At 35.0% G+C, this 12,786-nt stretch overlaps 1 protein-coding gene across 4 annotated transcripts in view; it reads right to left on the bottom strand.

Moving 5' to 3' along the window:
• LOC150089733 (chloride channel protein 2-like) overlaps positions 1 to 12,786 on the bottom strand; it is a 564,677-nt gene that overhangs the window by 245,015 nt on the left and 306,876 nt on the right. For all 4 annotated transcript variants that reach the window (XM_090368771.1, XM_090368772.1, XM_090368774.1 and 1 more), the window contains one exon: positions 5,618 to 5,702. In XM_090368771.1, coding sequence (XP_090224897.1) covers positions 5,618 to 5,702 — 85 coding nt within the window. The remainder of the gene's footprint in view (positions 1 to 5,617; positions 5,703 to 12,786) is intronic.

The following is a 12,786-nucleotide window of genomic DNA, read 5'->3' as shown; positions in this document are numbered from 1 at the left end:
TATACTTATCTGGGACAAGTTATTAGCTGTAATAATGATAAATGGTTGGAAGTCAAGAGAAGAATAAATTTTGGATGGATAGCATTCAGGAAATATAGTCACATACTGAAGAGCAATATCCCAGTTTATCTGAAACGTAAAATAATGAACCAATGTATACTCCCCGCCATGACTTATGGAAGTGAAACTTGGGCACTCACCAAAAGAATGGAAGAGAAGCTGAGAACTATACAGCGAAGAATGGAACGAATTATATTGGGAATCAGACTGTTAGATAAGAAGAGAAACACATGGATTAGGCAGCAAACTCAAGTAAAGGACATTCTTACCAAAACTAAAGAACTAAAATGGCCTTGGGCAGGACACATAGCTCAAAGACATGATGACAGATGGACTAAGAAAATAACAGAATGGTATCCAAGAGGAGCTAGAAGAAAACCTGGAAAATAAAGTCGGAGATGGATAGATGAAATTCATGAGTTTTTGGGTAGTAAATGGATGGCCAGTGCTCAAAACAGAAGGAACTGGAAAGTTGCTGGAGAGACCTTCATCCTGCAGTAGATTGAAAATGGCTGATGATGATGATATTACTTCTCAGCCCATCTGTCAAATTTTTCTAGGTCTTGTGTTGCAGTATCATACACCGATTTCTACCATTAATCATCCTGCCAACCTTGTATCATCTGGAAACTTTGACATTAAATATGTCATTGTCGATATTTAGTTATTTTATTTATTTTATTTTTTATTTTAGTTATATTTTATATATATCTTTGCACCCAGTTTCTTTGTTATCACATCATAGTAACCAATCAGATTTGTCAACCAAGACCTCCCCTTAATGAATCCATGCTATGATTGCCATATAACTGCATTCCTGTCAAGGTGATCATGCAATACTTCTGTGATCACTTATTTTCCTTGGAAGAGAAGTCAAGCTTACAGAACTATAATTACAGGTGACCCCCACTTAACGCTGATAATTCGCTCCAGACAAACAGAGAGCTAAGTAAATCAGCACTAAGCAAGCACCATATTCCCTGAGGTAACATATTTGTAAAATATAGAGATCTACTCGTACCTTTACATAGGTATATTCTTCAGCCCTTCAAATTGATCCAATTAATACATTATGTGAAAGGACTAAATTTATAATACAATCTTATTGCAGTTGTATAAGATCATATTATAAATTTAGTCCTTTCACATAATGTATTAATTGGATCAATTTGAAGTGAGCGTTGGGCTGTAGAATATTCCTATCAAAAGGTATGAGTAGATCTCTATATTTTACAAATAGTACTTAAGTAGGAAGGATTGAGCTTCATTGCTCTTATATTTTGAAATCAAAAATAAGGAAACATTGTATATGTGATTTGCGGTCTATGCCATAGGATATTTCTTAATTAATAATAAATGGTAGTGAAAAGACGCACAAATGTCAGTCAAAATATTTAATATTCAAAAATTTGTACATATAAAATATTCTATATTACATATATAGATAATTATGTGGTAAGTAACTACATTATGTATCAAAATTAAAATTCCAATTAAAATCATGAATTTATTAATCTGATGGCCCTGGGCCTGTTGACTTTTCGTATTTTTGGACTGAAAAATGTGTTGATTTTGTGTTATACATTTGTCCCTCTTCCTTTCATTGTACAAAATCACATAGGGATTCATTTCTTTCTTTAAATTTCCTATTATCTTGGAACTTCATTCCAAGTCAGGGTCTTACTCCCAGAAATAATCATACATTTTTTTCAAAGTGTTCAAAAGCTTCACTAAGTCTGTTTGTAGTCAGTGACTGTATCGGTTCTTCATCTGTAGGATCTTGTTCATCTCCCTCAATTGTACACTCTTGTTCTTTTGTCATTTCCATGAGTTCTTCATTAGAGAGAGGCCATCTCTGGCTTTGTCTATCATCTCTTGTACATAGTCATTGTCAATTTCGTCCAATCCTGCTTCTTTTCTGAGCTCAACAATTTGTGCTTTAACATTCTCAACTAAATCATCAGGTTCTTGAGAATCCTTTATGCAATCCTTTCAAATTTTCCTCCACACTCCATTCATGGTTTTCTGAGTCACTTCATCCCAGGAACTTGAAATGTTGTAGGATTTCCCAAACTTCTTTAGGCTCAATACATTTTCACCAGTATTGATGGTTTTAATAGCTTGGGAAAAGGTGTTCCTTGTGTAGTAAGCTTTAAATGTGGCAATAACATTGGTCAGATCACAGATTAATGTTTGGAGGTATGTAAAAAAATTTTTATATGATTGTTCAAGCCTTCTAAACTCTCTTTGCTTGGATATCCTGGCACATCGTCCATATCAGAATTGCTTTATAATCAAGGTTATTTTTTGCATAATATCTTTCCATTGAGGGACAAAAGAATTCAACATACCAATCAACGAAAAGAGGCCTGGTTACCCAAGCTTTGTTTATTAGCCTTCCAAATTACAGATAGGTTTTGATTTAGCGAACCCTTTAAGAGCCCTTGGATTTTCCGAATGGTAAACAAAATGGGGTTTTAATTTAAAATCCCCCGAAGCGTTACCACTCAACACTAAAGTCAACCGATCCTTTGCCACTTTGAAGCCTGGCATGTTTTTTTCTTCTTTCGACATGAAACTTCTTTTAGGCATTCATTTCCAAAAAAGTCCTTGATTTGAACATCAAATGCTCCAATACCTCAGTCAACAGGAACAGTGGATGTCAAAGTCCACCCTATCATCGAAACAGCAATCCTGACTATTGACAAATGCTGGCAACGTCCGCATACATCACAGCCACAGGCTTCAACATCCAATAATCACATACTTCACATACAAGACTGGCAGTACATGCCCTCATGCTCTATTCTTAACTGTCAGTTTAACTGAGGAAGGTTCACAAAACAACCAAATAGATACATACAAACAAAAAGTTTGTATGTATCTAATCTAATATATGTATATTTTCTATTATTAAATTTGTTACAATCTATTTTTGTATCCGTTTTCGCTCTGTGTTACAGTAATTTTAGTTTTGATAATAATGAATCCAGAGCGCACAGGCCTCTTTAATCATAATCATAAAAAAGTCCTGTTTCATCTGTGTTAAACATGCCAAAAATTCAATCTGTAAAAGAGCGTTATAGTGAGATACAGATGATAATACAATAATAGCATTATAGCAAATCAGGGCAAAGCAAAAAAGCGTTAAAACGAGGGCCTACTGCTCACTTCTCCCTTTTATCCTCCCACTTCATGAATAGGTGAGACTTTTGCACATCTCAATCCAGAGGGACCTCCTCTAAATCTAAGGATGCTCTCATAATTATAGCTAAAGGTTTATTTACCTCTTTTGCTGCTTCTTTTATATTAAAAGAAGCAGCAAAATGCATCTGTGGTTGATAGATTCCATCAACTCCAGGTGATTTACTTTTAGCCTCAATAATTTCTCTTCCACTTTCCTATCAGTTATCACAAAATCATTTAGTTCCCTGTCTTCAGTTGGTATATTCTAGTATACACATTCCTAAACACTTTTTCATGCATGAATGTAGATGTATATTTAGCAAATTTAGCATACAGAAATAAAAGTTAATCGAGTAAAAAAATTTAAAAATGATTTTAATTATCAATAGCCAATCCAGTCATATTAGGATATCAGGACAGTAAGAAAAACTAGTTTCTGGGTTTTTCATTCATCAAAATAGACAAACCAACCATAATGTACTTTGCTTAACAGAGTATATGCAATTTACAGACACAATACAGTGATGCCTTAGTTACACTGATGTTAAAACAAAAACAAACATTAATCAATTCATTAGTGAATAGTGAAGAAGAAAACAAAAAACCTATTTGGTTAGTATTGGCAACATAATGCAAGGAAGCAAAGCTTATTACAGCACTTCCCAAAAAAAAAAATACTTAACCGTTTTAAAGCCTTATACACTTCAATTAGGTCACCATGCAAATGCCTAGTTTCTAGAAACTGCGAATTACAGACCTCAGACTCTCTTAGTAAGAACATCTTCTTCTGTCCCAACTAACTGTTTTCTTATTGCTCTTTTCTACATTCTTTCCAATAGATCTATATCATTCCTAAATGAGGTTTATAGACATGTATGCAGTATTACAGATGTGACCTAACCATTGCTGTATACAAATGGATGGTCATCACTTCATCTCTGCTGGCAGTGTTCCTGTCTATCATTGACAGAACCCCATGGGATGTTCTAACAGCTTGTTTGCACTGCTCAGAGAAATGTCAGCCTATACAATTAACCCTAGATCTTTTTCATACTCCACTACTTTCAGTTTAGCAACAAGATAATATGTTATTCTCAAATTAATGCTATCCATATGCAGAAGTTGGTATTTATCACTGCTACACCTTAAGCCATTTTCCAGTCCATCTCTGAGTTAACCTCGATCCTCTTAAAGTACCACACACTGATTACTGTAACTGCCTTTTTTCATCAGCAAACAGACGACAAGCTTGAAATACTATATCATTAATAAATATTAAAAACAATAAGGGCCTCAATACAGACTCCTTTGGAACCACACATCACTTTAGTCCATGAAGAGCAGCGATCACTTGTGGCTAACTCTTCATCTGCTATCATTTAATTATCCACAGTAGTGAATTTCCCCTAATGCCACACTGCTGTAAGTTATATAACAATCATACTTGTTATACAGTATCAAAGGATTTACTGAAATCTAAGTAAATGATGTCAAAATTATTCTTTGCACCCAGTTTGTAACAACTTCATAGTAGTTAATTAGATTGGTGAGGCTAATGTAATATATAAATATTACAATTAATGTGTAATATATAAATATTACATTAACAGAAAAGCAATCCAGAAAATGAATTACATAAGACCTCACTCATACTTACAATACTTGTAAATAAATTTTTCAAAAATTTGTTCCTCAGCACAGACTGCCAAGTAATGACTATTAACAGAGCACTGGTTGAGAAACACTGCTCTAAACAAACTATTACAGATCTACTTCTTAAAAATTAGATTTTTTTAGATGGTAACCACCATTAAAATTGATAAACAGCCTGCAACAAATTGGAACACCATTCATTACTGCCTGCAGTCTGTCATTTTGGAAAGAAGTAATGATTTGGTAATCCTGAATTTTAGTTCACCTATAATTTAGGGATACACCTCGTACACCTAATTATTCAATAATTCAAAAGAAAAATGAGTGAAGAATATTATGACAGAATATCTCTGCATCAAAATTCCCGAAAGCTTTCTAAGTAACAAAAGTAGCCACATTTAAAGTAGTATTCAGTAATTATACTTTATGTTGAATATCATAATGATTTGTCATTCAAATCTTCAAAAGCTTACCTATAAAAGAAAAAAAGAAAAAAAAAAAGAAAAAAAAAAAACAAAATTAGTCCAATTTAGAAGTGGTCTAGGGCATGTCAAATAAAAATGTGTCGGTATAAATGGCCAACCCTGTATGACAACAATCAATGTACCAATAAGTTCAAACAAAACAAAATTATAATATTTATGCAATTCAATTATAGAGTGGGGAGGGGAAATTAAAATGAAATCAAATGACAAAAGTAAACAACACTGTTCCTTACCCAATCATAGAAAATGCCACTAATTCCTGTGGATCAAAGGGAAAATCCACTGGAAAATTGGTCTTGAAGAGAGCAGTGATTGTCTCTAAAATGAAATGTAAAAATAGTATTAAATACACATATAATTTATATTATTTGGGGGGGGAAATAGGGGGGAGTGAACAAAAGAGAAGAAAACCTCTTTTTCAGAGACAATGAGAATACTGACATTTCAACATTCAATAAACGAATCCTAGTGTTACATTCTGTGTGCAAATATCACATGTGTAAGCTTTAGCGACTTATATGATTAAAGATAGGATAAACATAGACCAGGCAATGGGAAAGAAGATTAGTGTAATCTTTCCATTAATTGGTCTATGTTTACACTGTACACCAGTTAACAGAAAGGAAAGTAAAGGAAGAAAGTGTGAAATAGATATTTTAAAGTTTTTGGTGAGAATTTATGCTGCAAACCACCATGGATATGAAATTAAAGTTAATCATTTTGTTATTAACATCACTGGACATGAAGGGCATAGCCTCATTCTGCATATAGCATTGAGTAAATTAGGTTTACTATGAAAATTTATTTTGTTTCTCAGAGCAAACTAAACATAATTACAATTAATAAGCTTTCGGCTGGGAGGCAGCCTTCTTCAGATTGAATACATGAATGGCAGTTGGAATAGAGATGTGCACTGCCAGGATGGTGCGTGAGGTGTGTGGTTAATTGTTTGTTGATGTTTGTGGCTGTGACATATGGTGGTGACGTGGCCAGCGTTTGTCTATGGATATAATTACTGCCTCTGTGATGGGGTTAACTTGGCAACCACTGTTCCTGTTCAAAGAGGCATCCGAGCATTTTATATTTAACGATTCCAACCAGGTGCGCTTTAGGTAATGGTGGGACCTGTCCACAACCACGACATCGCGGTGTGGGTCGATGTCGTGGCGGGTTGTCCAGACATGCTCGGCGATAGCTGAGTGTTCTACATCTGCCAAACGGATCGCCCTTTTATGTTCTGAGAGATGTTTCTCGAGTCGACGTCCAGTCTCTCCAAAGTAGCAGCTGGTGCAGTCACGGCAAGAGATGCGATAGACCAAACCGCTCTGTAGAAGAGTGGGGATGGGTGTTTTTACGTTGGAGATAAGAGAACGCAGTTTCTTGCCTGGGAGTTGGATGCATTTTATCCCATATGATTTTAGGATTCTACCGATCTGTTGTGACAGGTTGGGGTAGTATGGGATAAATGCCCTCGTGGATGACTCGTCACTGTTGGCGTTGCTGTTGGTCGTCACGTTGTCGCGTGCCTGTAGATCACACCTGTCAAGGACGTCGATGGTTCAGCAAAAGTCTCAGGCATCCATACACCATATGGCTAAATAATAATAATACTGTCACTTCATGGAAGAAGAGAAATACTTCCTCTCTTCTGATCTCAATGATATTTGCTAATAATCATAATTCATATCTAGTTCAGAGAAAACTATGACTGCTTGGATATAATACACCAAATCTTTAGGGCTAAACTGATGGAAACAATGAACTTATTCGCTACCCTAAGATGTAACACAAATCTTAACTCTTCATTGGGCTTTGCTACAATAATAAAAGGACTGTTCCAATTTGACTTTGAATGCTTAATGGCCGCAAAATGTATTCTTTGAGTAATTTTGTGGTTTGTAATATTTTCTCAAGTGTTGTACAATTGCTGCCTTCTTCAAAGCTGAACTGACTTCTGAGAAGACCTGTAAAAAACATTATACAAATCCATCATTAACTGCTCCAAATCATCCTTCCTTATGGGTGGATGTGCTCATTCTAATATCTTTAAGAAAAAACTGACAGAAAGGTAAGTGTAGTTTTGGGTTCCATAGAAAAGACCTTGAACCAATCAATGTCATGGTGCCATTACAAGAAGAAGATATCTATGAACATATGAAGATATCTATCAGTGCCTTCATCTAACAACTTGATCAACAACGTGTCGGGCAGACATCTTGTGTAATCAAGAAACGGCTAATATCCATAAAATCGGAAAAATGCAAACTTATTGTGATCTGCTATTGTATAAGAACTATGTCCTCATTTTAAATTAATTTTTTTTAAATCAATCTAAGATCTTAAGTGGAATTTTTTTTTTTTTAAATAGAAACGTTATAAAATATGGAAATTTTATAAATATAGAAATTTTATGCCAGGAATTCTCTTACCTGAGATATTCAACAAGTTTTGTTCACTTTTTCAGGAAAAGGAAAACCCGTAAAAACTGCTCCAGGGCAGTGGTGTAGGAACCTGCCCCAACGCCTTTTCGTTGGTTCAGGTGCCAAGGGAGCCGACAGGAGGAGAAGGGCGCCACAGCAGTACAGTATCAAGTTATTTCGACACCCAATGACAGCTGACAGAATTGCGCCCCTTGATGATGTCAAATCAAGATAACAGAACAGGGTGGGGTGAAAATTAATTTTCACACACGAGATTCAAGCCTGCATGCATCCTTACATTTGAGTACATACTGCATAGCATCATAAATTTATTTTCTGTCCAGAATGTAACTTTGAAGGGATCAATCAGGCGATCGCTTCATCAGTGCATGCTCAAATGCATAGTAGTTTGCAATTAATGCATTATGTACAAACTGAATAAGTTATAAGTTAATAGTGTTTTTGTGATTGCTATATAAACAGGTAATCGTGAATATTGTGATTTATAATTTCAATAAAACAATAAAGGCCAAATTAATTTAAGCATGCCACCAAAGAAAAAAAAATGGACATCAGTACCGCACTTGTTGTTGTTGTTTGGAGCATTAGCAACTAAGGCCATATTGCTTCGGGATATGCGGTGGTCATTCCCTGACCTTTCCGCATCCTCCGTATTTGGTGGTGACGGGCTCGAACCCCAGTCTAATCAAAAAGCATGTGCTACGCACTGCTGCTCCTTCCCACCTGCCTACGGAGGCAGCCTCATCAGTACCGCGTAGAAAGACTGCATAAAGAGGAAATTAGAACAAAACATTCCACTAGTTTACAAAACTGGCTTACAATAAGCCACTCCAAACCTAAAAGTGACAAAGAAAACGAACGATTCGAATGAAGATGAAACAAATGATGATGCCACTGATACGGAAGTCCAAGAAAAAGCTCAAACAGTTGAAGTTATTTTAAAAGAATTAGAAAGTGTGGACAATAACCAATAAAAGTTAGCAGAAGAAAATGATGGCAGCAATAATATATTAAAACGGAACATGTAAGTCTGAATTTTAATGATCCGACCACATGGAACTTTAATACCCACAAAAACAGATCTCTTATGGGGCAACACGGTCCCGAACATATAGTCTTAAATACATATCCTGTCACTAATGGCCAATGTTTCAATAATTCGTGGAAAGACAAAAATGAAGGCGTTGAAAAAAGAGAGAGGAAATGGTTATTTTATTGCAAAAACAAAGATGAAATATATATTGTTTTCCGTGCCTCTTATTTGTATCTGGCACAATGTTCCATTTTGCAACTCAGATGGATTTAAGGATTGGAAATATCTAAATTTAAACATTCTTTTTCATGAGAATTCATTACAACAAATAAACAATTTCATAAAATGGAAATTATTAGAAAAGGGTCTTCAAAAAAGGTGGACTAATTGACGATGCTGAACAAGCAGCACTAAGAAGCGAATTTTCAAAATGGCGTCATATATTGAAATGTATATTGTTCTGTGCTGAAAATAATTTGGCATTTCGTGGACATGCTAGCAATATTATTATTATTAACTACATGATGGTGCAAGGAAGACTGAGGCTTATGCTGCACCAGCCAAAAAAAAAAAAAAAATTCCCTAGTTACCCTGAGAGAGAGAGAGAGAGAGAGAGAGCGAGAGAGAGAGAGAGAGTAAAAAGTAGAAGGAAAATCACCAGGAAGGAGAAGAATGATGATATCCAGCTCAGGACCCTGGGTGTGCCAAGCCCATACTCACCAGATGTGAGCCCCTGGGGTAGTTATCGATACCAAAGAAAAAAATTGTGGCATATTTTTAAACTTGATAAAATTTGTCAGCTAATTTGACGTTGGTGTGAAAAATGTTCTGGAATCATATATTAAACACCACACTAATTATTTATCTCCAGAAATTCAGAATGAATTTATTAATTTGTTAGCAACATAAGTATGAAGTGAAATAATAATAAAAATCAAGATGGCTAAATATTATAGTATAATATTTGATAGCACTCCAGATGTATCACACAAAGACCAATTAACAGAAATTATTAGGTATGTAAAATTTTTAGCCGAAAAATATACAATTAAAGAAAGGTTGAATGCTTTCATAAACACAAAAGAAAAAACGGGAGAGGGAATTGCATCAGAAATTAAGGAAAAACTAATTCAAGATGGCCTATTAATTGAAAATATACGTGGTCAAGGCTACGATAATGGTGCCAATATGTCGGGAAAGTAAAAAGGTGTCAAAGCTATATTTCAAAAGGAGAATGCCCTCGCTCGGTATACTGCATGCCGTGCACATAATCTTAATTTGGTAGGCGTACATGCAGCCAGCATTAATAAAGGTGTTGTCACATTTTTCGGAACTATACAGTCATCGTACAATTTCTTCTCTTCGTCCACTAGCAGATGGGAAAAACTATCAACAGTCATAAAAATCAGCCTCAAGAGACATACCGATGCAAGATGGTGTTCAAAAGTAAATGCCATACGTGCCATATATGGACAACTTGAAGGATTTTAATATTAGACCAAATGAAACATGATTATTTACTTGGCGATGCATTATCTCTTGTCAAATTATTGCACCATCAAATGAGTAGTTACAAGTTTATTACATTTTTAAGCCTGTGGAATTTGATACTGGAAAGGATAAATAGAGTCAACTGCAAAATCACTGCAAAAAAAAAAAAATAAAAATAAGGATATTTATTGATCATCCGTATTAATTAAAGGACTTGTAGATTATTTTAAAGATCTCAGAAATAACAAAATTTATAATTTTTTTACTGAAATCGAAGAAACTTTCAAAAAAATTAAAATAGTACGAGTTGAAAATAGGAAGGCAAAAAAAATGAAAGAAAATGTCAGATGTGTATGCTGAAGATGAATCGTCAAACTTCGACGGAATAAAAATTTCTTGTTTTTCAATAATTGATTCCATTATAATTAGCATTACCAAGGCACATGATGCAAGAGAGCAAGCTTATATAGTATCAGCCAAAAAAACACACATGCACCCCCTTCTCATTTTAACTATTACACTCGATCTAAATGTTTGTCTAGTTCTGTCTTGAATCTGTTTAAGCTATCAACTTCTAGAATGACAGATGAAAGTTGGTTCCAGCAATCAACCACCCGCTGGCTAAAGGCAAACTTCCACACATCTATCCTACAACTGTCTTTCCTCAATTTGAATTTATGCCCTCTCAGGCGATTATTCTGAGCATCCCATCAGCATTGAGCATGCTCAAACCATTCAAGGCTTCATACACCTCAATCAGATCAACTCGAAGTTGCCTAGTCTCCAGACACTCTAATTTGCAAAACTTAAGCCTTTCTTCGTAAGAGCAACCCTTTGTTCCATTCACTAATCTTGTTGCCCTTCTCTGTACTCATTCCAACAGCTCTACATCCTTCTTCAAAAAAGAGGCCTCCAGACCTGTATACAGTACTCAAGGTGTGGCCTGACCATTGCCTTATACAAGGGGATAATCACCTCCTTATCCCTGCTAAAAAAATTCCTGTATATCATTGACAAGACACCATGAGCTACTGTTGCAGACCATCTGCACTGCTTAGAAAACTTCATATCTGCCTGCACTGACAGTGGTAGAGAGTGAAAGGACCTGGGGGTCCTTTCACTCTCTACCACTGTCAGTGTAGTACCACACAGCTGATACATTACTCTGGGGTTACTGCTTCCAATATGCAGTACTTTACATTTGTCAATGTTAAACTTCAGTTGCCACCTCTCAGCTCATCTGCTCAACTTTTCTAGATCCTGTTGCAGCAGCATAATGTCATTAACAACCCTGCTAACCTTCTTACCATCTGCAAACTTGGACATTAAGCCTGATATATAATCATCAATATCATTAATGAATACAGAAAACAATAATGGACCCAACACCGAACCCTGGTGGACTCCACTAATAACATTAGTCCACGAAGAGCAATGTCCATTGATTACCACTCTGTCTTCTCCCTCTCAACCATCCCTTTATCCATAGCAGCAATTTGCCTACAATGCTACACTGCTCTAATTTGTGCAGCAATCTTCCATGTGCAATAGTATCAAAAACCTTTCTAAGATCCAAATATATGATATCTTAGAAAAATTATTCTTTGCATCCAGTTCCTTTGTGACTACATCATAGTATCCAATCAAATTGGTCAATTTAATGCAGTTAAATGAAAGATTTGAATCTCTAAAAAAGATAGCAGAAGACTTTCATTCTTTGACTGGCAAAGCGTTCCATTCAATGACAAGTGAGGATTTAGAAACTAAAGCTATTTTATTGTCATAAAAATACCCTGAAATTAATCAAGACCAAATTAAAATTGAAATTAAATGCTTTAAACACCAAATAATTGAAATATTAGAAAACAAAAATCCCCGTACAATGTATCACTTAAATATTTTGAATGTATTGGCTAAATGGGAGTTGCAAGAAACCTATCTAAATATTGAAAGGGCTCTTAAAATATTCCTTACAGTGCCAACAACAGTAGGCACTGCAGAAAGGAGTTTTAGCAAGTTAAAACTTGTTAAGAATTATTTGAGATCGAGATCAGGACAAGAACATCACATCGATGAAATTATCAGGACATCACATCGATGAAATTATCAAAAATTTTGCTAACACTAAAGCAAGAAAAATTAAGCATTGATGTAAGTTAATAATTTTATATTCCTATATAATAACTTTACATACCTATCCATATAAATCTGTGATTTTATGCATTTCTTCTGCATTATTTCTTATTCAGTTTTCACCATTATTGCCACCAAGACGAAAGTTCTTTCACACGATTTCGGGTAGCATATGTTTAAATTTTCTTTCAATGGTATTTTCTTTATTTAATATAAAATCGCCCTGTTACATTAATAACTTATCCTATAAGGATAAAACAATGCATTTAATAACTTGTTACAAGGTAATATTTTTACTTTCGAT

The sequence above is a fragment of the Mastigoproctus giganteus genome, chromosome 2, assembly GCF_048544385.1.
Source record: "Mastigoproctus giganteus isolate SK-2022 chromosome 2, ASM4854438v1, whole genome shotgun sequence".
In the NCBI taxonomy this organism is placed as follows: Eukaryota; Metazoa; Arthropoda; class Arachnida; order Uropygi; family Thelyphonidae; genus Mastigoproctus; species Mastigoproctus giganteus.
This window is presented reverse-complemented; position numbering and strand designations above follow the sequence as displayed.